At 41.2% G+C, this 27,977-nt stretch overlaps 2 protein-coding genes and 1 non-coding gene across 7 annotated transcripts in view; 1 reads left to right on the forward strand and 2 right to left on the reverse strand.

The window, feature by feature from the left end:
- Nucleotides 1-7,851: 7,851 nt before the first annotated feature.
- LOC111652838 (fibroblast growth factor 20-like) lies at nt 7,852-12,379 on the reverse strand. The gene is made up of 3 exons (XM_023403228.2): nt 11,723-12,379; nt 10,627-10,730; nt 7,852-10,443 (listed from the first exon to the last, which is right to left on the reverse strand). Exons 1-3 carry the CDS (start codon nt 12,054-12,056, stop codon nt 10,198-10,200), a joined length of 684 nt encoding a protein of 227 aa, XP_023258996.1. The 5' UTR covers nt 12,057-12,379; the 3' UTR covers nt 7,852-10,197.
- Nucleotides 12,380-17,956: 5,577 nt separating this feature from the next.
- micu3a (mitochondrial calcium uptake 3a) overlaps nt 17,957-27,977 on the forward strand; it is a 29,746-nt gene continuing 19,725 nt past the window's right edge. For all 5 annotated transcript variants that reach the window (XM_087173184.1, XM_023403232.2, XM_087173186.1 and 2 more), the window contains exons 1-4: nt 17,957-18,252; nt 22,998-23,145; nt 24,296-24,327; nt 25,611-25,689. In XM_087173184.1, the coding sequence (XP_087029310.1) occupies nt 17,992-18,252; nt 22,998-23,145; nt 24,296-24,327; nt 25,611-25,689 (520 nt within the window). In that variant the 5' untranslated portion in view covers nt 17,957-17,991. The remainder of the gene's footprint in view (nt 18,253-22,997; nt 23,146-24,295; nt 24,328-25,610; nt 25,690-27,977) is intronic.
- trnar-ucu (transfer RNA arginine (anticodon UCU)) lies at nt 20,543-20,630 on the reverse strand. The gene is given in 2 exon segments: nt 20,543-20,578; nt 20,594-20,630. It is a non-coding gene; the product is annotated as a tRNA-Arg (tRNA).

The raw sequence follows: 27,977 nt of genomic DNA on the forward strand, positions 1-27,977 counted from the left end.
GAATTCCTACCGATTATTCAATAAAAATCCATGGCTTCCTTCTCCCCTGCCGTTTCTGGAAAATCTCCGCTGTCATTTTTTTTCTTGTGGTTTCTCATCAGCAGGGCTATGTCCTCGGTGCAGTGCGGAGTCACCTGGGGTGCTGGGTATTTATGATGACTATACAGTCTGTGTGGACTGGGCAAACACACACACACACAAACACACACACACACAATCACACACACAATCACAGACCCCCCCCCCCTTCCGATCAGCACACAAACGCTGTTCCATTGATCCACTAATCTAGTGGGGTGGGGAAGTGCAAGACTCTCATTTAGTTAAAATCATTACCCCTCCTGATAGATAGATAGGGATAAAGGGATTTAGAGAGAAAGGAGAAAACAGGAGGTTGGATGGAGAGAGGAAGGCAGACGAGGTGAGAGAAGAAGAGGAGAAAGAGAGGGAGAGAGGGGGAATGACGGATGAAGAGGCAGGGACAGGGGGAGAAGGAGAATAGCATGAAGGACAATTCTAAAATTAGTTTTTGCAAATTCTGCTGCACAGAGCAACTCTTTCTGTCTCTGTCCAAATTCTCCTGTCTCTCAATGCGCCTGTCCCTTTCTCCTGTTCACCAGCTCACATCACACACACATACCTTGTCACACACATACACACACACACACACACACACATACACACTGCAGAGAGGAGTGTTTTGCAGAGGGAAGTCTTTGCAGCGGTCGATAGCGCTTGGCGAGTGATCTATCGACAGAGTGGGAGCGTGTGAGAGATGAGTTCAATATACTTCAATTTAGCTCCACTTGCTTTAATTACTTCCACTCTGTATGTGTGTGTGTGTGTGTGTGTGTGTGTGTGTGTGTGTGTGTGTGTGTGTGTGTGTGTGTGTGTGTGTGTACCCCCAGAGGCTGAGTGGTGTTAGACTACCCATGAAGGCTGATAATAAAAATATAGCTCTGGCCATTATTGAATTCAGGGTCTGCTGAGTATTTAGGAGAGTCCTGGGGGCTTTGACCCCTCAAGGTGTGAATTTAGGAGGGAAAGTCATTTATTTGAAGAGCATGGAATATTTTTAATCATTATGTCCATTTCATATCGTATATTATTTGCAATCCTATTAGTAAAATAATAAATTTTCCAGTGATTAAGAGCATGTAGCTACCTAGAAGTTTGCACTGTTAATGAGCCTAGAAGGACAAATATTAATGAAACAATCCAATCTCACAGGCTTTATCGTGATCTCTCAACTGCTGTGTTACGACCAAGATGACAGAGTGGTTGAGGAGATGCAATGTACACATGTCCTTGCTAACAGTGAGACGATTTTATGTTGACTGGAATATTCAGTCAGGTCCAGGTTGGTAAATAATGTTTGCTCTTTGTTGCTGAAGAGCCTGGTTGGCTGACTCTGGTGAATCTATCAAGTTCTTAAAGGCAAAATATAATGGCTTTTTAGTATGACATTTATCTCGTACAATGGTATCTATATTAATTATTTGAAATGTTAAAAAGTTATGTAGGCCTGGCTCAGTATAGACGATTCATTTACGACAGACACAAATCAAGTTATGCTCAGAGTGTAAGCGTTTATTAAGAAGGTTGTGTTTCACTTCATACATAACAACCAGATCTCAAAGTATTTAATCCAGATACAAATGAAATGTGACGTAACACAGACATTCATATCACCCATCTCATCATCTTTCGCGGTTTTTGTTTGAATTTTAACCACCAATTTTCCCAGTTGGTCTCTGTGTTCTCCTGAATTTGCATATTACAAAATGCTGACCTCACTGGTACAAACCCTACCCCAGGTACCGCTCCTATTAATGTGCCGTGCAACGTTTCTGATCAAGCATCTGAATGTTCTTTCTTTCCTCTGATTGGTCATGATGTGATACTCTTTTCTTTACCTTCTTTCACAGTATTATTCCCTTCCTCCCCTCGTCACCCTCTCCCTCCCTGTAACCCCCCCCCTCGTCTGGCATGTTAATGGATGTTTCCACTCCTATTAAGAATTTAGGAGTGAATTTGTCTGTGAATCCATAGCATTGAACGAACATGTCCGCCGTAAGCCACATAAATGATTTTAGACCACAAGGGTGGAGAACCACAGGGGAATAGGTGTCTGCTGTCTCATCTCTAATCCCTTCTTTTCCCTCCTATCAGTTCAGTTCCCAATACCTCTTTCTTTGCACTTGCAACTCTTGCACTACTTGTCATTTCACTTCACCGTTAGTAAATTATCAAACAAATGATGCAGATAGCACCAGAGATCTGTTTTTCTGGTTTAGTATCAAACAGATTTTTTTTTTTTTACTTTTTTGACTGACTTTTTTCACGCCCACAATGTTTCCTGAACAACTTTCAAAATAAATCCACTGCTGTTGTATGTATGATCACACCTGCAGGTTCAATGAGTTGTTTTATACATCTGTGTCTACTGGCAAAAATGCATTATAGGGCACCAACCAGCATCATTCAGTCAGCTAAATTAATTAAAGTTAGAAGGTACAAGCAGTTAACAGTCATAGACCAACCTATTTCATGTGCAACCTTTGCACCACCATTATTTTTTATGTGCTGGCACTGTTTTGTGACCTCAATCAAAATCTTAATGGCAACACCTACTGTAAACTAATAAACATGCATTGTAATTGTCATGATCATGTATGGAACAAACATAGATAGTTAGATCTGACAGCACTAGCTTTCGTTCTCTGCCCAATTTCATGCCGTAACCATGTTGTGTGTAATTTGTGGTTTTCAGGTTTGTGAATATGAGCTGAAGACAGTGGTTGGATGGGTATTTGACATGGAATCTGCCTTCTGCTCAACAACATGTTCAGCGACTGCTTTAGAACTATCTATGATAACAGGGTTGAAAATATGTGCACTGGTATGAATCTTTCATCTGCAATATGTCAGGTAACGCTCTTTCATTGAAACAGACCGAGCAAAAAATAGCAGGGGGGTGTGGAGGTACACGTCAGGGACACTTGCTTTACTTCAGCTTATGATGTGGTTTAACTGTGTATTGTTTTTCTTTCTGAGATAATTTACCACTTACACTCCTTACACTCTTTCTACAGTGCTCTCTATTCTTTTTTAATGTAATCACTTTGCATATAATTATGCTTTTGCAATTCAAATTTTTTTGTGTGAAATAGTAATTTAACAACGGCAACACTTTTATTTAGTGTATAGTAAATACAATACATGTAACTAGCAGTCTTTGAATACTTTGCCTTCATTGACTGATTTTTTTTTCCCACATGGGGGCAGTGGAGCAACCTGTAAACAGACTTTTATATTATCACCCTATGAGGTTAATATGTAGAAGTTGTTAGCAGACATGGAGCATTAGCATTGATCTGTAGTTGTGTCTTTGGCAACCTGGCGAATGTGAGTCCAATATTCACTGATATGACAGTTTAATACTTTTAGCGTTGCTTTGGCCTTCATTAATTCCAGAGGGAAATATCTGGTTCTTTAGCTGCTGAATGCTCCACCGCCAGCCAGTCGCTAACTTTATCTATGATGGTGCTGGGCCAGGAGCGTACAGAAGGATTTTAGGGCTTTTAAGCTGAAAGCAGATGCCCGGTGTGGCAGAAAATATGGTGGATGACATCTGTGAGAGTGAACCAAAACAGTAAAGTGGCATGCTATAAAAACAAAACAATGAGCCGAAAGATGCTAAAATGCTCTGTGGAGCTGACAGGAAACGTGGAATTGTAGATCATTTTCATTGTTTTGTACACCATTCTTTGAAATTTTTCCAGTAGCAAAGAGTGCAAAAAGTGTGAAAACCAGTCATGAACTTCAGTCATGAACACACATGGATTAAGGTGTTTGCATGTTCACATAGAGATGCTTCAGTTAGGACAAACACATTTGACAATCTTGTATTTCAACTCAAATTCACTGAATTTGTTATCTTTAAAATTTTAGGATATTCAATAGGACTTAAGTTTAAATTGTGTGGATTTGAACAGTGGTTAGTTGTACAATTTGGGTCAGCAGAAATGTAGCCACTGATAACGTAGCATCATAGTTGAAGTCATTTGTTAGTCATTTGCCATTTGGCTGAGTTCATAGCTTTCTAGTAGGTCTAAGAATTTGGGAAGGACACATAGTTTTTTTTTTTTTTTTTTTTTGTCTGAATTCACCACAGCTGAGTCACTCCTGCTGCACCATTAATCTCACGCACAGAAAAGTGATGACAGACAGTGTACGCATGTCATAAGCGTGTGCGCATGTGTTGAGGACTGCAGGAAGAACACCTGTGTGGACTCCGCGAATCGTAGATACGTACCAGCAGAGATCACTGACTTCTACACCTGCCTGTTGAGAAAAACAGAAAGACCACACACACACACACACACACACACACACACACACACACACGCGCGCGCACACACACACACACACACACACACACACACATACACACACACACACTAACTTCAAACTGTAAGATTTGCTGTCATAAAATCAATATTTTTTAACAGGAAAATAAATTATACATTTGAAACTGGGCTTTAAAGGTTTTGGTGTTTTGGGGTACAAGCAGCTGATTACAACATACAGTCTATACAACAAAATGAGTGACAATGTGATGTAATTTTAATGGAGCTTTTTAGGTAGCATGCTGAGGAGAGTAACAGGAAAGATACAAGAAAGAAGAGAAGTGTTTTAAAGAGAATTTCAGCATCAGTTTTCCTTTTTTCGACTTGTTTTGCACCGGTTATCTCTGCATGGACCATTACCTGCTGGATCCAGCAGTGGAGATCTAACCAGTCAATGGAAAACCCCACAGAGGACAGACAGAGTGAAGAGAAGGGGGTGGAGGCACGGCACTACACACACATAAACACACACACACGCATGGGCCTTCACACATCAGTCAGACAGCCCTCAAGTCAGGAGAACCCCTGGCTCACCTTCACACAGATTCACAGATCACACACACACACACACACACACACACACACACACACACACACACACACTCACACACACAGAGAGAGAGACGTTGTGCTGACATGAATCTATGCAGTCACTTTGACTCACATAAACATGCCTCCCCCCTCCCAGCAAACACACACACACTTCAAAGGAAGATTGCAGCCTGACAGGCCGGCAACACTAAGAACCCACATACAGCTTTTTTTCTATTTCTTCTTCACGGAAACCCACCTGTTTCTTACAAACTTTCAAGTCATACCCCTCTCTCTCTTGACTGGTTTTTCTCTCTCTCTCTCCCTGTCTGACACTCTCGTTCAGTGTACGTATGCTGGTACTCAAGCACTGTCTTTCTGATGTTCTCTTCCTCTCATCCTACACTGTACACCCCTATCAGAGGATTATATACACAGTGAACCATGTCTTAACTAGACACAATGTAACCATGCTCTGGCCTGTACCACTGGGCAGATGTGAACCGCAGTGTTCCGTAATCTTATCTGAAACATGTTGCAGAGCCAATGAGCCTGTATGCTGGCACCAACCTTTATATAGCAATATCTGCTTGATGTGAAACGCAGCTGGAGAAATAAAACAATTTCAAGACGAATATGACAGAACTGGTGGTTCTTCGGTGTCAGTCCAACATAGGCCAGATGCTGAAGGGGAAAAATTGACAGGCAGCACTGAGTTCTGCTTCAGTTCTGCGCAAGGTGAGCCAGGCCTTATTGAGCCTTTTCATTCCCGTCCCCAGTACACAGGGGCCATTTGGGGCCACAGATGGGGGTCCAAGCATTGTACTTCACTCACACAACTCTATGCAGCCTGTTAGCGCACTTAGCCTGTATGAAGTAGAGCAAAGGTTACTACACATTACATGGGGGATAAATCCCTAAATCACACGTGATCCCCAAGTAATTCTAGTCCCGTGCGAAGAGGGCTTAAGGTGTGCCAAAGTAATTAAAAGATTGACAAGTAACTGAATTATGCTTACTCCAGTTTCACTCCATTTCTCTACAATCTTCAACTAATCATAACCCACTTGAATTATAATGTGAATCCGATACTCATTATTATTTCTTTTTTTCCACATCATATCATAATTGTGGAAAAACAAAGTGATTTTTGTGCCTAACCCTAACCAATCCATGAACAATCTTAACTGCGTATTTATTGTTGTTACCATGGCAACACATGTCTGGTACACCTGCCGCTGGTATGCTCACATACGTTGTATCCAAGGATAGGGACAAGCAACCTATATGATCTTTCAGGTTGGCGGACTTGTAGCTAATTATTCTTCCATGCTCCATGACCTTGCTTAAAAAAAAGGAACTTGGCTACATGCTTAATATAATTGCTAAGAGAAACAAAGCTATCAGCTGCCAGCATCCTCACCAATTAATGATTTATGCAGAATGGAACATGGAAATAAAGGGACAGCTTTGCTTTGTACTTCATAGAGCTAGTCAGCCATTACATACAGCAAAGTATGATAAGGGAACATTTCACTTATTTTGCGCTATTTAAATACTTTATACTTTTTAAAGCGAGCTAACTGATGTGTTTGGCAAACATTTCTGCATAACAGCTGGACTCAGGTTGTCAACCTACCCAAATTAGGGCAAATTAGAGCCACTAACGTTGCACTGAACTCTGAAAGCATTCATAACCAGCTGCTACACAGTGATTAAATACTACACTGTGATGTCCCAGTCCTGAACAGGGTTTTTCTAACATAACTTGTAACCCCACAAAATAATGTAGTTAGCTAATAATATGTGTTACTACTGTAAGTAATAAGCCACTTAGCTGGACAAACTAACATTTGCAGCTTATGTTTCAGCAGACAAACATTCAATTTGATCCATTTCTTGAATATTCTTTTTCGTGTTTATTGGTTTTGGAAACGAGTCACCCTCTGAACTCTGAACTTTTGGTTAAAGTTAAGAAAATATTGTGGTTTTGGTTCAAGGAGCTATTTGTAAGTTTTGCTATTGCTACATAGCCAACGTTAGCATTAACAGCTGTTTACTTAAGAATAATCTATATAAAGAAGGACGTTTGAAACTCAACTTTGAAGCCAAAATGGATGAGAGGACTTTAAAGTGCTCAGAAAAATAGAAAATTAAACATTTGCAATTCCACAACTGGAAAAACCCCATCGGCTGAGGTAGATTGTGTGATCAAAAGCGGCAGAACAACTGCTAAGTGGACCTTTGGGTGAAATTGTTTCCAAGATAAAGAATGGACTCAACATACCACAATGCTTGAACCTTAAAAAAATATCCCGTTAACAATACCTTCAGCTGTACTTTCTGTCTGCAAAACAACTATCCCACACCTTCGTCTTTCTCATTGTCCTCCTTCGCTGTCTTGCTACATCATTTTCTAACTCTAGCACTACTTTTTCTGTTTCCTGTGCTTTATCTGCTCTCTCTCACTCACCTATACCACAGTGACATCTGCCCAATTCAGTCTCAGGTGTCATAAGAACAAGGGATGACTCACCTAAGCCAGGCAGACGAAGGGTGAGATAAAGGGATGATGAACGGGAGGATGAAAGAGCGCAGCAGATCACTCGTCCTGCCAGTCACTTGTCTAATTGCAGTGTCTGTCAGAGGAAGCGCGTGCTGTCTCTTCACATAGATGACTTCATGTTATTTTTCTCCTCCCTCCCCATTACTCTGTCTATTTCTGTTAATTCAGCCATACTATTAACCATTTCAATGGAAACAGCTCACAAGCACAATTTGGAAATACAAAAATGCATGAAACTGGAAAGAATTTAGGAAAAACAAGGCTTTTATTGTTATCTAAGAGAGTAACACAGTCACATGTGTCTTTCACTAAAAGACTAAATAATGTAGAGGAATGGTTTGACTTTTAAGTTTGAAAAGATTTGATGGAAATCAAAGGAAGTTTTAATGTCATATATGTAAAACATGGAGGAGTCTGTAGTATCCGTAAGGTAGTCCAGCTTCAGAGGTGTGTAACTGGAACTGAGCCTGGAAAATAAACTTTACCATAAGGATCAGTTCATGGTATCACAAAGAAAGGTCCTTTAAGGTGTCGGGAGACAAAGCAAAGCATGCAACCTGGGTCTCTATTTTTATTGGATATAATTTGAGCTGTGAGCTACTAGATGGTGCTATCTTATGTTGTAGCACTATCTACCCTTTAACAAGGTAGTCATACTGGTGGCCCACAGTCCTTTTCACCAACAGCTACTTGCATAAGTAAATTTAGGACTGAGGCATGTGTTAACAGATTTGGATAGACATGGACCCATTCTTTATTATTTGTTTGATTAGACAAGGATGTTCTCTTTTTAACATTTACATACAGTTGTTTTCAGACATCACTGTTCTTGCAGTATAGAGAAACCCAACAGCTTGTTTGTGTTAGTTGTCTAATATTTCATGGTGTTGCTGCAGGTTGCCCTCTGCAGCTGCAAGACCAAAAGAAGAGTAGTAGGATGCATATGGTTGTATAAGGGTGTGTTGCTCTTGTGGAGGTCATGCATGCTGCTTTATGTGAATTGGCCACTGCAAATCTTAGATGTGAAACGTTTTATCTCAATGTCTTGGTTTAAACACACTTAATGGGCACTGTCAACCAGGGCAGTCCCATTTCGATTTCTCAAAAACAGGATATGGAAAGTCTGCAATGCACATCATGGGAATTATGCCATTTTTTTGGTAAATAGTGTTTTTGACACTTGAATAATAGTCAGCATATCACTGTCTCTGCTGCAATGACTTGAAGAGTTCTTTTTTTAATCAGCCTCTTACAAATTCCCCAACTTTACTGAAGTGCAATACAAAATCTCCAAAGTGCAAATTGTAGACATTAACTCTTTTGGACACTGGCATTAAGGTTAGGGACCACATAAATGATGAAGTAATGAACAATTTGATCTGTGTTTGTTAACAAGCAGATCTCATCAGTCAAATCAGTACAGATACACATAACAGGTCTCGTGGCAGTAAAATGAAACTTTGCTGTTTTTAACTGTGAAGAGAGTTTTTTTCATCAATGATCTATGTGGCTCATTTTCAGCTAAACCTATCATTTTACAGTTTCCAGTTGTAAACACAGTTGGTCAGATGGGCAGAATTCAAAATAAAAGTATATGCTGTGATGATGCAAAAAACAAACCAAAAACAACAAAACAAGAATAACCTCTCATGGCTTGTTCTGGATATTTTTATTTTATTTTATCTCATACCTGCAAAAATATATTCTCAAAATAAATAAATATATGAAATAAATATACTGTATGTCCTAGATAACAAAACCTCATAAATAAGAATAAAATCTGTCAACATGTTTGTAAAGGTGTCTTTGTCGGTTCCGTGCAGTCAGTGGGAGAACAACAGAATTCCTTCACTGGGTTCCAGACTGAGTCTCCAGAGTTCCACCAGAACGCACAGTGTTCCGCCACGGGACACCACAGAGGAAGTCCATATAAAACGCCTCTGGGCCTGTTCTTCTCTTATTCCTCATGCACATTTTCTGAGCAGCTTCTGTCTTTGGGGCAGTTTCAAGGAGAATCCATCCATGTCATCACAACAGTCAGCCCGATACACACCCGCTTCCCAGAACAAACACGGCTGCTTTCCAGTGCATGAACTACCTTTTAGTGTAAACCAGCCACTCTGTATACTGGATTATGCATTTCAATAAATCGTTTACATAGCAGCCACAGTAGTGTTTAGAATGAAATAAAAAGCCCTACTGAAAACAGTGAAAATGACAAGACTCAACAGCCACAGCAGTAAAAAGCTATAAAGCAGCCAGGTGTTAATTTCAACTATGAGTTCCACACTTTTGTCCTCTTGAACATGCAGTTTGGACTAGCAGGTAGTTGGATTCCATTAGTGGAAACTCAAAAGAAATCCATAGAACATCTGCTTGGCCACCAGGGCCTCTGCATAGTCCAATAGAAAGGTCAAAGTAGCCTCTGTGTCTGTAAAGGGGCCTTCACATCTTCCACAGAAGATCCTTGGTGCTCTGTCAAACTCCACGGGCAGTCTGGTTTAAAGAAGGTCTGGTCCCTTCCTCCATTCCAGCGATGGGGAGTGTTGATTTGGTGCACTTTTTATGATCCTGTTTTGTCTAGATCAACAAGATCTCCCATCTTCCTCAAGAAGAAGATTAGGTGCACTGGGTTTGCTTTTTAGCTCAGACCAGCTCTGACAGGGTCAAAGAAACACCCCATCAGTCTCAGCTCTGGCCCAGTATGTCCCTGTACAGCTCCGGTACTCTATCCGGGTCTACAGGCCTCGGTAAAAAGTGAGTGAACCTCTGATGCCGCCTTGACCTCGTTCCATCACGGGACGTCCCATCTTTGTTCAGAGCAACAAAGTAAAATGTACCTTTTTCTCCGTGCCGGTAGATGTTGGAGGAGTAGGTGTTGTACCAGTTTTCTTCAAATTGCTCCCTGAAAACACATTCTGCTGATAGTTTCTCCTGCAGAAAGAAAGAAGAGCAGAGAAAGAAAAAATATGAATTTTATGGTGCCAAATGTGCCACCTGCTGGCAATGGATTACACATCAGATACGTGAAGAACTGGTACATACTGTATTTTGAAATGCACATCGCTGTGCAAGTGTAGATGAATTTAGGGTGCGTTCAATAGCGTGTGTACTCACCGATCCGTACAGTTCTCCCTTGCTGTTCATGGCGAGGTAGAGGCCACTGTCCACCCCTCTGATACTGACCAGTCCCACAGCTAGACTGATGAACTCCAGAATACCTGCACACACATTACATTACATTACATTCATTTGGCAGATGCTTTTGTCCAAATAAATTTTTGGTAAGTAATTTCAACCTCATTAACACAAACAGCACCTTCTGGGCACAGTATATCACAGGTTTGTTTCACAGCTACTTGCACAATGTCCTACAATATTGTGTATTTGTAAAATAGGAAGGTTGATGGTGAGACTAAAATGTACCAGCACTCAGTGCAAAAACACACACCAGTACACACCAGCTGACTCTGACAAGCTAGGCTGGGTGTCTGGAATGGCCTCTGGCAAGTTACATCCAAGTCTCAGATGGAATAAATCAAGTGCCAGAAGTGCTTAAGCCTTGCAGCAACTAAAAGAGCTCTCTGAGAGGTATACTCTTGATCTGCAGGTGTTTATGCTGATACCTGAAGATAAGCTGGGGAAAGTAAAGAAAAGCTTCAAATCTAATCTCAAAGAGGAAATGTGCTATGAATGTGCAAACATAAAATATTCCAACTATTGTCCCACCTGGAAAGCTCATTCATCTGGAAAGAAATTATGTTTCACTGGGTGCATTATAACATTTACTAGTAGCACCACTGACTACAGCTTAGCACCAGCTGCCATCACAGTATATTGAAATGATTATAGTGACTTGTGTGGCTGTAGTAGCATAGATATATTTGATGGTTATATAAAGTGGGTGCTCCAGTAGGTGGTACAGCTGTGTCTTCCTATACAGTGAGTTGGTTAGTTATTTGCAATTTAAATCTAATTTTAGTCCAGGTTCTGATGTGTAGTAAAGAGCATTGAGAATAAAATCATTACAGTACATTTAGTCTGTGTGTGTGTGTGTGTGTGTGTGAAAGTGTTTCAATGCCTCACCATAAGGATACCTGTCAACAGCCTATGTTACATATCTTACAAAAAGCCAATATCCTATATTTCACAAAAATAATAATAACAATAATAATAATGACAATAATAGCTTCAGTTGTTAAAGGGTCTGTACCGAATCTGCTGTGGTCCTTCCTCGTGCCCTGCACCGTGCCATCGGGACGGATCTCCAGGTGGAAGCCGGTCCTGCAGTAGAGCTGCCGCCGCCTCAGAATCCCCTTCAGATGGCTGAGGTCCGCCAGGCTCCGGGACAGTCTTTCCGCGGACACTATGTGTTCCTGCTGCTGCCCCTGTCCCCCCATCATCAGTCCGGTTACCGAGTTGTAGTCCACCGCCCCGGCTGGGGTGAGAACGAAATGAGAGCCAACGGGAGCCGGAGCGGCACCCGCAAGACCAAAGCTGTCCAGAAATCCGTTGCCGAAGCTCCCAACCTCGGCTGCTGCCCCCATCACAGATAAGGACACCCGATCCGGTTTGCAGTAATACAGGAGATCCGAGTCGAGATCCGAGTGATGTGCAGAGAGCCTCGGTACGACCCAGCGAGCCGGGGTCAGCGGAGAAAAAGAAAAGTTAGACGTGCAGGCGGAGAAAATCCCCAATGAGTGCGCGTTTTGGCGCAGTCACCAGCACCGCTGATTAGACTGTCATCTAATTGAGATTAAACTCCCGCGTTATCTTGATGTATGCAGGTGTCCCCGGTTGCAGCTGCCCGTGTCCCGTCTCCTCCTCTCCTCTGCTATTTATCCCTCTCTCCTGTCCTCTGTACGCTCCCTCTCTCTCCTCATCACCTCGGGATACTCCCCTTTACTCCGGTGCACATCAGGGTTTTCTCTCTCTCTCTCTTTCTCTCTCTCTCTCTCTCTCCCTCCCTCTCTCTCCTCGTAACCTCCTTAATTCACTTCAGCCTTGTATTTCTGCGGTACCCTCTGCTGCCTCAGCTCCTCCAGCAGCAGGATGTAACGCAGAGAGACCAGGACACTGCGCTCCACATCCAGCCTATATAAAGGACAACTCCGTATAGAAAATCACCCTAAGTTGCCTCTTTATGCAAATGCGCCCCGATCTCCTCCCTTTATGGCTCATTTCGGTTTCCCGTTTGAAAGAGAGCCCCTTCATCCCTGAGCTCGTCGTTCCCCTGCCTCACCTTTGATGTTCAGTTTCAGTGCCGAGAGCGCAGGGACTCTGAGAGGAAATTAAAAACTACTAATAAAAATTGGCCTGACAGGCTTATTTTCCCTGCTGCCCTCCAGCTACACGACTGCTTCCCTGACGCTCATAGAGACTCGATGTCACATTGCTCATAGGCACTTCAGCAGTGCGTATATACCTGCCAGTTTAAACTGTGTGTGTTTGTGAGAGTCGCAGTGGAGTGCGCAACTCCGCAACAACTTGTGTGTGACACATAGACAGGGAGAGAAAGAGAGAGAGAGAGAGAGTGTGTGTGTGTGTGTGTGTGTGTGTGTGTGTGTGTGTGTGTGCGCTTGTGTGTGTGTGTGTCAAACACCATGAAAGTGATATTGCTATTACCCTAAACGCTTTACAGCCCCACGCCCCCCTTGTCGAAATGACTCAGGTGCGGCGGGAGAGAGAGGAAAGCCCCCATTTGCGTAATTTTCGCACTCCAATGTTGATTTATTGCCCCTGTTTTATATAACCCAGCCGCACGTTCACAGCACCCGCACAGATATAAACACACACACACACACACACACACACACAGTTGCACCGCACGCCCCCACACACACCTGTGCAAACGACATCACTTGACTGTCAATCCCTTCATTGATCTTTCCATGATGCTTTGAACAGCACGGGAGCCCGTATATCCTTAATTGTGGTCTTAAAAGACGAATCAAAGACCTACAGAGGCTTCAAAGTGCGGGGATCTTGTAAGGGGATCAGGCAATAATAACCAGAAGAAGGGAATATACCTGTTTGAACTGCGAGCTTAGAAAATACCCCGACACTTGACACTTGAAGGACTTCAGAAAAAAGAACAGTGGCTCTTCATTCGTTGTGTAAATAAACGGGGGTCGTTAAGCATTTACATCTTTTCATTGATCATAACTTTGAACATATTCCACTGACCATCGTCCGATTTCAAACGCTGAGCAACATCTGTCCACGATGCATATGGTCACTAACTGCAGGCTGTAATCTAGGCAAGAAAATGCATTTGATCTCATTGCAGAGATAAAGATTATAAATGAAAATTTTGGCAGGGAAAAAAGATTAGCTACATTTGTGAATCTTTACATCAAGTATTTCGTATAAACTGTTGTAAAATATGAAGATAAGACATTAAATTGCCTATGGTCACCCACTCAAAAGCTTGTCCAGCTTTTTGGTCAACCGTGGATTGCCAGCTAGTAATGAACCCAAAAGACCTCCCTCCAAATATGAGGGGTTGACTTAATGAGATATTTAATTTACCACTTTTCTTTATACATTCGGGTCTGAGTTGCATGGCCATGGGGTCAAACCGCAGCTTACATGGTTGATTTGGACTGGTTTGGTCCAGGGGCGAAGGGGCTCATGATTCCAGCCTATATGGAATTGATTTTGGCAGCTATAGGCTACAGGCTCGCGCGCACAAACGCACGCGCACACACAGCTGCCCCCTCCCTTGGGAGTCGCGTTGATAAATGAGTTGAAGGTGCAGAGGTGTTTTTGTGGTCGCTATACGCACGCCTAATGTTGATTTCTGCAGCATGACAGAAAGACAGCGGCACATATATGGTATGTCTGTTTCATTTTCTGTTGAGGCCTATAAAAGAGACTTGTTATGTCGTGGGTGTTCACCGGTTGTGTGTCTGTGTGTGTGAGACAGACAGACTAAGAGGGCGTCTACGTGAGTGGCGTGCGTCCTTCTCCCTCTTTCCCTCGGTTCATTAGTATTCATGGCCAGCAAAAAAAAGGAACTTTTTTTTTTTTTAAAAGGAGACAGGATCGATCGTAATGACCTGCGGGCTGATCAGATCCTGATGTATTGGATATCGACCTGGCCACAATGAAGACGACAACGCCACATTTCCACTCTACAAGGAGCAAGTGAACATTTCCCAGGGTCACATGGTTTGCTTTAAAATACATTTTCTATGGGTTTACTGCCCTGATTGTGGCATGGGGCAGTAGAGTGAAGCCAAGCATGTAGCCACCACAGCAGCCATAGAGGAGGGAAATGAGGAGAAGGAGGAGGCCCCCAGGGTTACACCCCCATCCCACCCCACCCTCCACCCACCCACACACACACATATAACACACACAAAGAAATTACAACCTAATCGAATGCCTGGATAATGGAATAACTGAATAAGTAGCCTAGAGGTTATTAATGCAAGTGGTTTCCAAACCGAGGTCTGGGGAACTCCTGGGGTCTTTGAAAGCAGGGTTCAGAAGGGCCATATCAAAATATAGGCATGTTTAATTTAATCATAATTTAAACTGCCAGTTAGAAAATGAATAAGTGCCCACTTTTAGCTGCTTAGCCTTTTGTCCCTTACTGGACAAACTGTGTTTAGATGACGGGATCTATAAAGTCTTTCAGCTTGGAGCTCTGTTATATGTAAATATTTCAAATGGTTGGATTTTATGAAGCAGCCAATACTGAATCTTTGTCAAAGATGTTAATATTAGGGTACATTTAACAATTAATGATCTTTTCTTACAGATCAGTTGTATTTTTAATTAATAATCTCCATCAATCAACCAGTTAGGGAACCATATTGCCAGGATTAGTCACTGTAATGGGCTAATCAAACTTGGGTTATGAACAAAATAGAAATCAAGGGAACTAATTAAGGGCTTAATTGCTGTACTTGACCCTTTAAAGGGTTTATTTCTACCAAGAGGTTTTGATAGTCATTGTTTGATCTAATTTCAACTTTTGGTTAAATGGAGCTTATAGGTTAGAGTGATCCACAGTGCTTCATGTGTGAACAGGTGACAGGCCCATCTATTAGACTTCGTTACTTTATTCTCTCAGCATCAAAGTCATGAGAAAAGCCCCATCAGGTTAAGATTAGTCCTACATGTAAAGACTTAAATGAAGAGTTCATCTTTGATATTCGTTTGATATCTGCTCTCCACTAGTTGCTTTGATGCTGCACTTCCCACTGAAAATCTGATACCACACTGACCCTCAATAAAAAGTGAAGATTGACAAATGTTGATATTGTTGGTCACTTACAATTTCCCACATGTAAACTGAGATGACTGTCATGTTGATTACAGTGTGAAGACTAAGATTCTCTTGTTGCGAGTATATTCTGGGTAAAAGCCTGTTAACAAATGTCACTTTGCTGAGTGGTTTTGAATGTGATTTGCTAAATTTTGCAAATTTTGCATGTGTGCCACATCAGCATGAAGTCAGTTTGCCAGTTTATCTTGGCAGTAAATGCAGTGCTGGAAGGTAAGTACAGCTTTTAGGTAGCGTACATCAAAGGGGTATTGTAGTTCTTTTGTTGTATTCCCATTTCATGTTACTTTATACTTTTACCACATTTCAGAAGGTAATACTGTTCTATTTACTCATTACATCTACAGCCATGACACTAGTTATTCTTGTGATTAAGATTTTATATAGCAAGCATGAGATAAGTTTGTAAAATATTGTGCATATTTATAGATTAAACCACCCAACAGTGGTCTATAAAAATTAGTTTCATGTCCAACATGGTTCTTCTCAAAGTTTCTCCCTTCTCCTGACAGGATCTCTGAAGCTGAGCCATGGTGGTAAATGGACTACACTTAAAGTACCAGTCAAAAGTTTAGACACACTTTGTCCAAGTCAGTTTGCCACTTTGTCCCAACTTTTGACTGGTACTGTATATAGCGTTTTTCTAGTCTTATCAAGCACTCAAAGCTCTTCCCAATATTTGCCATATTCACCCATTTGCACACACACTCAAACATCATGCCCATACACTCATGGAACGGCCCTGAGGGGCAGTTTGGGGTTTAGTACCTTGACCAAGGATCCTTGGTCATGGAGGAGCAGAGGAACCACTGACATTCTGATAAGTGGACGACCCGCTCTACCTCCTGAGCTCGTACCTAGGCCCCTCTTCCCTGATTGCTCAGTTTGGCTGTGTGGCCAGCTCTAGGATGATTCATGTTTGTTCCAAACTTCTTCCATCAAAGAATTATCCTTTTTTTAATGCTTTTTTAATTGCTATGCTGATTTTTGAATCAATATTCATTTTATTATTTACACTGAGCTAGTTTAATAACAGCTAGCGCAAGAACTAGAGAGCTGTTTGTTTGAACAGTGGCCAGAGGTTGTCAATTTCCTGCACATTGAATAAATCCTCATGTTTAACGCCGCCAAGGACCAGTAACAGTTTGACTTTCTGCTAACTGCAAACAGCTAACTGTCACTGTCCAACCATGTGTTGGCTGAAAGCTTCAAGTTCACAACAACTTCCTCAACACTGCTTGCCCAAGATGAGCATGATCCTTCAGAATAAAAGCATCAGTGGCTTTTATTAACAGTACTTTATTTAACTTTATTACTTCATTATTTTGTTTAACTTTATTTACCTTAACTATAACAATACTTTAACTTTATGAAAGTATTTTATTTAACTTTATTGTAACAGTAGTTTATTCAATTCAATTACAACAGTTCTTCATTTAGCTAACAGTTTTTGACAGAGTTACAAGAGTAACAGAGTTTTTGTTGGCATGGCTTAAAGACAGAGCCAATGAGTTTATAGCAATGATTCAGCCGAAATAAATTTCAGAAAGACTGATATGTTATTTGTCATGTCTTTGGAAATGATGCATGATGCATAGTCTCTAGAAGTGTATGATTCAAGTTTTTCCCATGGTCTACCGATAAAAAAGTAAACGAAAATCGTAGTAAATTGAATTATATCAATACTTAACAATCACAAGATGTATCAACTTGGCACCCCAGTATTGTGACAGTGCCAAAGCAGCATAAGCATGTTGTCCCAGCCCTAGAAACCAGGCTAAGTTTGGGTCCACCCAAGAAAAATTGGGAAAAGGGGCCAATAAAGGGCACCACTGCTGCCCCAAAAAGCCCCTATGGAGCCCTTTATGATGTGTGTGTCTTCCAAGAGAGATGTTGCCAACTCTCTTAGTTGCATATTTGTTGCATGTATACATGTATGTTGCTCCTGTTTGATGTTTGTTATAAATCCTGCTCATGTAAAGTGGATGAAGTGAGTTCACACAGGTTTATCTTTCACTTCATTCCTCCCTCAGTGAAACATCAAATCCTCTCCACCCTGCGCAGGACTTTGCTCTCAGCATCAGCATCATCAGAGAGGCCGCACATCTCGCGATGAAAGCAGGGAAACGCGAGTTTTGTGCTGCCTGCAAAGTTACAAGCATAGCAGCACAGCGGCAGCAGCAGCGATGGCCGCTTTCCGCAGAGTGGCAGCGCTGGCTGGGAAGGTAAACCTCTGGTCGGCGGCGAGAAACGAGCTCGTCGTTAGTCAGACCAGTGGAGGAAGGGCGCGGAGGTGTCTGGCAGTCGGGATGTGTCTCGCAACGGGAGGCGCCGTGGCACTTTACTTCTACAGCGACATGACGAGCGGCAGAGGAAGGAAGAGGATGGAGAGACACAGCATCAACGATTTACTACCATCCATCCCCACCGTGGAAGCCAAGGAAAAGGTAGGAGGCTGACTGATACTGGGGCTGAGACTGCTAACGAGAACACAAAAGCTACAGGGCTTTAGTGACACGTAGCGACTCGTTAGGTCGTTGGCAGGAAAAGGAAAAGTGTTGTGTTGACATGGGGGCCTCGGTGTGGAGGTGACAACAAGAGACCACCGAGAGAAAAGGCAGAGAGCGCTGGGTATTTTCACATTTTCTTCCACTAAAATTAGACTCACGGGCCCAGTCAGACGGGGCTTCTTCTGTTTTGTGGCCATGGTGTGGTTGGCAGTTTATATGTTTTCCTCTCGGGCGGATAGACTGTGTCATTCATTCCCAGCACGCCCAGTGGAAACAGTTTGCTCACTGTTTGGCTGCAGGACGATGTGCGCGCGCAGATGCAGGAATGGCGCTCTCCGCTCGAGCTGGTGCTGAAATGACAATGAGTCGAGGATGTTACTGTCCGTCAGGCAGCTGTGTACAGCTGTTTACAGCTGTGCATCGCTTTGTGAAGGGACTGCTCAAAACTGAGCACAGTAAATGCCGGTGGTGGAAAAAGTACTCAGATCTTTTACTTACATCAGTGAAAGTTACACTACCACGGTGTAGAAATACTCAGTAAAAGACACAAACTCAACATTTTACACAAGTAAAGATATTAGCAGCAAAATATACTTAAAGCACCAAAAGTAGTAGTGTGCAAGTTTAAGCCACTAGAAGTAAACTGAGGATAATTTCAAAAATTATGTCACAAGTACAGTAGTTTTATTCATCAATTAATTTAATGCAAAGTGCAGTAAACAGTAGAAACCTGAATTAAATCAATATTTGGTGTGACCATGCTGTGTCTGTAACACGGCACTAATTCTCCTTACACCTGCACACCTTTTTCAAGGTACTCAGCAGATAGTTTGCTCCAAGCATCTTGGAGAAGTTGTCACAGTTCCTCTGTGGATTTAGACTGTCTCAGTGACTTCTGTCTCTTCAAGTAATCCCAGTCTGACACCATGATGTTGAGATAAGGAAGCCATACTATCTGTTGTAGGACTCCTTGTTATGCTTCCAGACCGGCAACAGCCAGGGCCAGAGACATTATGTTTTCGGGTTGTCCATCTGTATGTAGGCTAGTATGCCCGTCCATCCCGTTCTCATGAATGTGATATCTCAGAAACGCCTACAGAGAATTTCTTCCTATTTGACACAAACATGTAACTGGATTCAAGAATGAACTGTTTAGATTTTAGTTGTCAAAGTTCAAAGGTCAAGGTGAACTCATAAAACACGGTTTTGGCCTTGTGACCGCAATATCTCAAGAACCTCTCAAAAAAATCCCTTCAAATTTGGCACAAATTTTCATTTTGACTCAAGAATGAACTGCTTTGATTTTGGTCATCAAAGGTCAAAGGTCAAGGTCACTGACCTTACAAAGCATGCTTTTGGCCTCTTGAATGTTATATCTCCAGTTTGCTTCCAGGGAAATTTTCTTTATATTTGGCACAAATATTAATTTGGATTCAAGGATAAACTGATTAGAATTTGGTGGTCAAAGGTCAAGGTCATTGTGACCTCTCACACATTTTGGACCATAACTCACAAATTCATACGCTTTAGGGTTGTTGTCATCCTGCAGAATGAATTTGGGACAGATCAAACGCCTTCCTGATGGTACTGTGTGACGGTTAAGAAACATCGAAATTGTCTAAAGTGTTTGCACATGTATAGGCATCACTTTAAAAAGTATAATATTTCACTCTGAAATGTGCTGTAGTAGAATCTAAAGTACAATAATATGGAATTACTTGAGTAAAATACAAGTACCTCAAAATTGTACTTACAGTACAGTAATGGACTAGATGTACTAAGTTGGTTGATGCATTCTAGGATATTTCAGACAACAACATCTTAATTCCAAGAGTAAAACTTTAAAATGAGGTAGAGTAATTTCTGGGTAGTTACTTTATCCTACAAGGCTTAATCATTGAATAGCTTAGTTAGTAGTTCCTGCAATTTCTAAAAATGCAATAATGTTAAGTTACTTGAGAACAGACTGCTATGTACTTTTTTAATGACTTCACTGGTGAAGGAAGTACTTGGATGTTTTAAGAAGTAGTATTTTGCCGTTTTCAGCAAAATATACAGCAAGTATCTTGTAAAGAACTCGAATTAATGTACTTAATTCTTAGTGGATATGAAAAGGTGACTATCATTGTGGTCGTCATATAAGAATGCATGGAAATAAAGGCATGAAAGTGCAGTTCTTTGCAAAAGGCACATTTATCCAAAGCAACAAAACCAAAGCTCCACAATGTGACTCTAGTGGGACTCGAGCCCACAACCTTTGAATTACTTCACTAATGCCTAGAAGTCCAACGCGCTATCCATTACGCCACAGAGCCACATAGTATAGCACCTGAACTGACAAGCATAGCTATCTACTAAGATTTACTTGAAACCAGGGGCTTATGAATGACACAAGGTTTATTTTCTCCAAAACTCAAAGGAATTGCACAATAAGTCAAAACACAAGTCAAATTAGTCGCACATGTCCATCTTTAAGAAATAAGTATAAATAAAGTTAAACTAACATGTACATAGGATGAGAAGTAAAGAGTAAGATAAACTCCTCTTACCAGAACTACCGCCCCATGTGAAGGTGAGAGAGTGAGTACGAGGGGTGCAGTCTGTAAATTAGGAGCGATCAGAAGAACTGAAGGAGGTGGAAAAATGGAAAGAAAATATGGATCTTTACTGCAGTCTGGAGTGTGTGGCATGTTCAGAAATTGAATGGTGGGTTTAAGAAGGTACAGTTTCAGCCTACAGCTGTTTGGTCAGTGATAGATTTTTTTTAACCAGTAGCTTATGAATGGCACAAGCCAACAGCAAACTCAAAAAAGATTTCAGTCGTCATATTCAGAGCACATTTACATTAATATTTGCATCCATATGTCATGAAGACTGCTAACTTCACATTAGTCATTAGGCAAATAACTAGTGAAACAATAGCTATACATATGATATGCTTCATGATTAGTAAGATTAGGGTACTGGGTATCTGTTGATACCAAGTGCTGGTATTTATATGAACCTAATGAACACACTTAAATTGTTCCTAAACAAAATTCCTGTGCCAAAGATGCTCAATGAAAATAAACATATACATAGAAGCAGGAGATGTGCATTGTTGTTTTTTTTAAGCCAATTTTTCTTTTCGCATTTTGGCCTTCATTGAATAGTGTTTTTGATAGTGAATAAGCAGGCAGGTAACAGGGGAAGAGAGAGACAGGGGTATGACATGCAACAAAGGTCAGCTAGACTCGAACTAGATATGTAGCTGTTATATGCATATACTGTAATATGGCTCTGTTCCAGAAGACATGCAATGTTCATACAGCTCCTTCTGGAGCCATAAAAGGCTTTATACAACTTTTTTCATATATGCAGTAGTCATCTCCAACTTTTGTAAATAGACTTTGATTGGTAAAGCTGTTGAAGTTACTCTTTAAGAGGGCAGAGTGACTATGGTTCAGCATCGGGCTTCCTCTTTGAAACTGTATCATGTCTTGCAAATAAGAAAAGGAGCTGACAAACAGCCTTGGCAATCTCTGACATCTCAGATTCAAGAGGTGGTTGATTTCTGCAGGGGCTGGCTAAGCGTTACTGTAATTTACCTGAACTGAAATAACTCAATTTGATGTCAGGAGGGAACACAGGAGGGTTAGAATTAGGACAGTATAGCTGTGAGGAAACCCAGGAGATGGACTAAAGAGCTGCAGCTGTGAACAGAGAATACCGGGTTGCCTGAGGGGAAAACACCTGGAGCATCTGCTGTGCAGCCAGGAGAACAAGACTAGGCAACAGAAACAGGTTGAGTTGTGGCTACATGACATTAAAGCTGCAAAAGAACACGGTGTACTGCAGTGTGAGTAATTTCAAATAACTGGCTTTTTTTTTTTCCGAGGAGCTTACATTACTTTTTACATCATGTTGTGCATCATGGGATGTGAACCCAGCTGCCTTTGCAGAACTTTGTAAACTTCATTCATTAGTGAGAGTCAGAGCCATGGGTGTCTGTGCTCTTAGACTTGATTACAGTGCATTCCTATGAAGCCTCACACTCATCTCCTATTCATGCCTTCAAAAGGCCCCTTGGTGAAAGCAGCATCAAAGCTTTATGAATGAATCTGTGTGCTCATTAGCATGTTAGCTGAGCTGAGAAGGAACCTCGGTGCGCTGGGCCCTGCGGCCAAACAGGTTTAAATTTGGAAACCTCTCTGCTAATTACACAGCTTCCTGCAGCACAATCTGTTGGCGTAGCAGCTCTCCTACACTGCAGCTAATCAAGTTGAAGCTCTGGCTCCTCACAGAGAGAGAGTGAGATACTAATCAAGCAGAAAGTAGTGACAAAGTATTTGTGTGTGTGTGTGTGTGTGTGTGTGTGTGTGTGTGTGTGTTCCCCTGTTTTAATGTTATTGCATTGCGCCAGAGGTGCTGACTCTATTTATAATCTCAGAGAGCTAAATGGAGAGAGATGATGCCAAGAATAGATGGACCTCCTCATTATGGAGGTTCAAAAGCACCGAAGAGGCGCATACAGTTCAAAATCTGTCTGCATGAGTGGCACAGAGTTCTCCCTTCACAGAGAACTATCACAGCTGAAGAAGTCGCACTTTTCAAATCACTAAATGTGATATTCTCAATGTGTAATAATATTGCAATAACCAGAACATGACTGCTCTTGCTCTTGGCCTTACTGATGTCTGCAGGCACGTCCGTTTGACTTTGAAGACGGAGACGTGTACATGTCGTCCCACGAGCATCGCTTCCGCATGTTCAGCTCTGTTGAGTATGAAGGCCAGCTGTACATGACTCCGCAGAACTTCATCGAGTCGGTCACCATGAGTGAACCAAGAAGTATGTATCACACACTCACAAATCATCCTTTGCTTTTGTGTCGAAAACACTCGTCGTGAAACAGAGAAACAGAATATACTAAAGTTAATGGTCTTTGTATTCACATTGAGACCTAGTGCATTCAAACGCATTAAAGTTGCTGTGTAGGGAACATGCTGTCACACCCCAAAATAATATGAACTTCAGTTAGAAAATGTATAAAGATTGTTAAGAAATTACATTCTCCATTTGCATCAATTTTTACGCTTCAATTTGACACAGACATACTGTTATATATTATATATTACATCAGCCCCATGTTTATCCTGCATTAACATGTGGCTCATATCTCGACTGTATCTAGATTTTAATTCTGGCATTATGCATTAAATTTCTCTTTCCCTGCCAGTAACAACATGGATGTGAGTGGCAGGTGTGAAACAGACCCTTTTTTCTTTTTTTTTTACCGAAACAAAGTTTTTAAAACCCTTTAAAATCCTGGGTTTAAACAGGTCTTTGCTGTTTCTGTCAGCCTGCTGCCAGTCGTAACAGATTAGTCCTCGCCAGCCAGCCTCAAAGCAGATGGTTTTACAGCTATTGTTTAGTCTGAGTTTAATGTTAGTCACACACACATACACGTGCGCGCGCACACACATGCACAAACTGTTTTAAAAATGTCCTCACAGGTTGAGGTTATCACAAACACCCGTCCAAAAAAGCCACCATTCCTTTCTTCAGCAGCCATGTGATTGTATTGCGTGCAAACTGTGCACCTGTATGTGTGTGTTTACATCTACTGTGGCTCACTGACACACGATACAGCCGCACATACCCTCTCAGCAGCCGACATCCTCTAATGCCCCCTTTGAAGTTGAATTAGATGAACTTTGTTGTATAAAACAGAGCAAAAGTAGTATGTGCTTTTTACAGGGACATTCCACAAACTACAAAGACAAGCATAGGGCACTTTAGACCGTACAAATGGGCCTGTGATGATGACAGTGTATATATAGTGAGTGTGTCTGTGTGTGTTGGTGTGTGTGTTGTGACTGTACCGGGCACATTAAGACCCATTTCTAGATCATACAGATGCTATCTGACCAAGCCCACCCAAACGCTCTTCTCCTCTTTCCCTTCTTCTTCTCTCTTCTTTTGTCTCGTTCCCTGGCAGACAAGAGGCCCTGGAGGTCCCTGACCAAACAGGTGGGAGACACACTCTTAATGCTTCTTTCTTCTGCTCCTCCATGTTGCAGGCATCTGTTGCATGTTACATCTGTTGCAGGCTGTGTGCACAATGTATACACTCAAAGAGTCAAAGTTGTGGCATTAGACTACGCAGAGCAGTCGACGTGTTTTAGAGACTGGCTTCAGAAGGCCAGAACCTTTTACGTTTTCACACTTTATTGTGTTGTAATTTCAATATGATATTAATTAAGATTAGTTTTTGGCAATTAATTCTAAATGTGTATTAAAAAATCAGCAAAATATATATTTTATGTGCAGCCTCGTATCCATTCATTCATCAGAAATGGTGATTTCCTTCAACAAAACTGTACCTTTGTTGTGGTCAGTTATATTGACCATAGTTTTATTTGCTTTTGGTAAAGTAAGGTGGAAATAACAAGTGTAAACCTTAAAGGTACCCTGGGGAGTTTTCTTGAAAACATTTTCGGAAATTCGGTTCCGTGTTTGCACCAAAGGTATTGTGGGTGTCCTTTAGGCGCAACAAACATGTTGAATGCATGTCCTTTCTTAGATAACATTTGCAAAGCCAATTGATTTTTAATATTTAAATACCTGCAACCTGAATTTTTTTACATTCATGTTTACCATGGATCCATAATAAGATCTGTATGCCAGACTCCAAAATGGTGCCCATTCAATGGATTTAAAAATTGCTCAACAAGCACCTAAGCACAAAAAAGTTTTCTATCTAGCTTTTGGGTTTTCTTCTGGGCTGTGCGGTTATGCACATGCACATTAGTGTTTCACTCCCTTATGTTCTTGATCGACCGATAGACTTTACATTAAGATCATGTCACACTTTAAAAATTTTACAAATACAGTATAATGAATATATGTAGTAGTACACCAGATGCGATCAATGAATGTGAAATGGATGTTCTTTGAATCTTTTTGTCCTTCATCTGTCTCAGTTATATAATTTCTTTTCTCTTAAAAGCATAGTCATATGTAACTTAATAAACTATATTTTCAATACACTTCTTGTTTTGACATAAAAACCTTTTTTCAGTTAATTGCACAAAACTAATATTTTTCTTAGAGTAAATGACACATCAGTAGTTTGTAGTGTGTCCTTCCCTCCCTGTCCATGGCATGTTACCCTCTTTTTCTCTCTCTGTTCGTGTCAGCATTAAAAGTTGAACTTTAAGGTGAAGGTCTGTGTTTAACAGTGTATCTACTTTTGAATGTGTGTAATTGTGTGTGTGTGTGTGTGTGTGTGTGTGTGTGTGTGTGTGTGTCAGGAACTGGAGAAGATCCTGTCAGAAACTCCCCCAGTATGGAGAGGATCCTCGAAACTGTTCCGCAACCTGAGAGAAAGAGGTCAGAGAAAGTGCGCACACAAACACACACACACACACACAAACACACACACACACACATAAAAGAAAAACAGCAGCAAAGGCACCTTGAGCACCTTTGCACTTACTTATACAAATGCACAGACACACTCAGACTCCTGAACACTTTTAATTGTTAGCCGAGTAAATAAGCAGCAGTCAGATAATAACAAGGTCAGTGAATGTCAGTGGAATAGGTTTTCACCATCATAGTTTTATTTGCTTTATAAACATATTAAATATACTAATTCACTTAACACATAATACAATTTATGCACTTTTTTAATGTCCTGTTAATATGAGGAGCAGCTTTTCAGTACATTTGCTTATGTGTATGTGTACCAGTGCTTACCTGCTGATGTGTGACTAAAGAGTGTTTGTGAGCTTGTGTGTGTGTGTGTGTGTGTGTGTGTGTGTCACTGTAGGCGGCTCTAATCCGGGGTTGGAAGCATGCTGTCCCTACTTACAGCCAAGCAACCTGCTGAAAAAACTAAAAATAAACCTCTCCTCTCCTCTCCTCTCCTCTCCTCTCCTGCATATAGGAACAGAATAATTTATACAGCACCACAGAGACAGAGAGAGAGAGATAGAGGGAGAGAAGCTCCCCCTAATTAAAGCATTTGTTTCAGGAGTGTGTAACACAGGAATCAAACAGTCTGGGAGTGAGTCCCCGTAGTGATAATTACACACACACAGACACACACTGGGATATGCTAAATATAACGCACCCTGTGTGATGCATCCCCTCTCCCTCTCCTCTATCATGATAATGTTTTACACCTTGTAACAAGTGTGTGTGAGTGTCTGTTATGTTTACGCTTCAGGGGCCAGTATACAGGAGAATTACCTTCATCCTCTTGTTAAATCAGCGAGGCAGACTGAGAAAAAGAAGAGACAAAGACAGAGAGAAAATAAAAAAGAGATGGAAGGAAGGAGAAAGGGGAGTAGAGAAAGAGATGGGATAGAATAGAATAGAACAAGATGTGATGAGAGAGGGAATGAAATGGGAGAGAGTGCAAAGAGGAGTGGAGAAATGTAGAGAAACTGAAGATGTGTAAAGGAATGGATATGTACAGGAAAACAAAGTAGAAGGAGAAATGAAACAAGGGAAAAGAGAAAGTTTGTAAACCAACCTAAGTCTTCATGGTAAGAGAGAGCTATTGTAGTTATTACAGTGCATGTCTATTCAAACTGCTAGTGGCATATTGCCAAGACCACACACACACACACACACACACACACACACACACACACACTGTTAGCATTCAGCAATACCTCTCTATGTATACTAATTTTTTTTATTACATCTGAACCTCTCATTCATTCATTTTCACATTAAACCAGTTCAGCTTTATTATAATCTCATCCTTGAGAGTTGTGTGAATAAGCTGTGTGTGTGTGTGTGTGTGTGTGTGTGTGTGTGTGTGTGTGTGTGTGTGTGTGTGTGTGTGTGTGTGTTGTGGGCTGCACAGTATGTCAGCATTGGTTGTCTGTTTTAGACAGTAACTGGGCACAGTAATGGTTGTACTTTGCTTTAGAAACATTGGATGTATTCAGCGCTGTGATGAGTTTATGATGAGTTGATTATTACTGTGGTACACCGTAACATGCTGGGCAGACATTTACAGTTAATAGTAAATGTAAATGTATCTCTTTTGAGATTTGTTCACGTGCCTGTCATTGCTTTATTACATCACTGTTAAGTAATTGCAGCTTTAATAAAGCTCATGTCTTCTTAAAGAGATTTACCTAAGTTTGGAACAGTTACTGATATAGTCCCTGTAAAGTCTAACGTATGTGGTATTGGCTTACACAAATAAACCTGACTTTGATATTTTGGTATTCTATCACCTTATCAAATTCTCATGGCTCTCGTGCTCTTGTGTGCAAAGTGCAAGCCCAAAATGTAATTGCATTTTAATTCTTTATTTCCCACCAACTCAAGTTTTTTCCCTCTTGACCCTTAACTCTCTTTACTATCTATCATTTTTTATTTTGTCTTTTTACTTTGTCTCTGTGACATTTCATGTTGGGCAGGTAGTTCACTGTTTCAGTAAGTTGTGGGACTTTTCTAGCTAGAAATGTGGGGTGCTGGTGAAAGCTGCTGTGTGAAATCAGCCGAGAGCTGCAGGAGACTGATGTTGATTCTCAGTGGGATCTGATTTACCAGCAACACTTAATAATTACAAGGAGTGATATGATTTGCAGTTGATGTCAATCAAGTTGCGATCAGCTTGATTTCAGTACTGAGGTCACGTCTGGTCATAAATC

Source organism: Seriola lalandi, unplaced genomic scaffold (genome assembly GCF_002814215.2).
Source record: "Seriola lalandi dorsalis isolate HSWRI2012SDOR001 ecotype SW California unplaced genomic scaffold, Sedor1 jcf7180002054071, whole genome shotgun sequence".
In the NCBI taxonomy this organism is placed as follows: Eukaryota; Metazoa; Chordata; class Actinopteri; order Carangiformes; family Carangidae; genus Seriola; species Seriola lalandi.

Coding starts and splice junctions, on each gene's coding strand:
- LOC111652838 (XM_023403228.2), bottom strand. CDS start 12,056: ATGGGGGCAGCAGCCGAGGTTGGGAGCTTCGGCAACGGATTTCTGGAC. Junction 10,731..11,722: donor GAAGGACCACAGCAGATTCG/GTACAGACCCTT, acceptor ATGTGTGTGCAG/GTATTCTGGAGTTCATCAGT. Junction 10,444..10,626: donor AGGGAGAACTGTACGGATCG/GTGAGTACACAC, acceptor TTCTTTCTGCAG/GAGAAACTATCAGCAGAATG.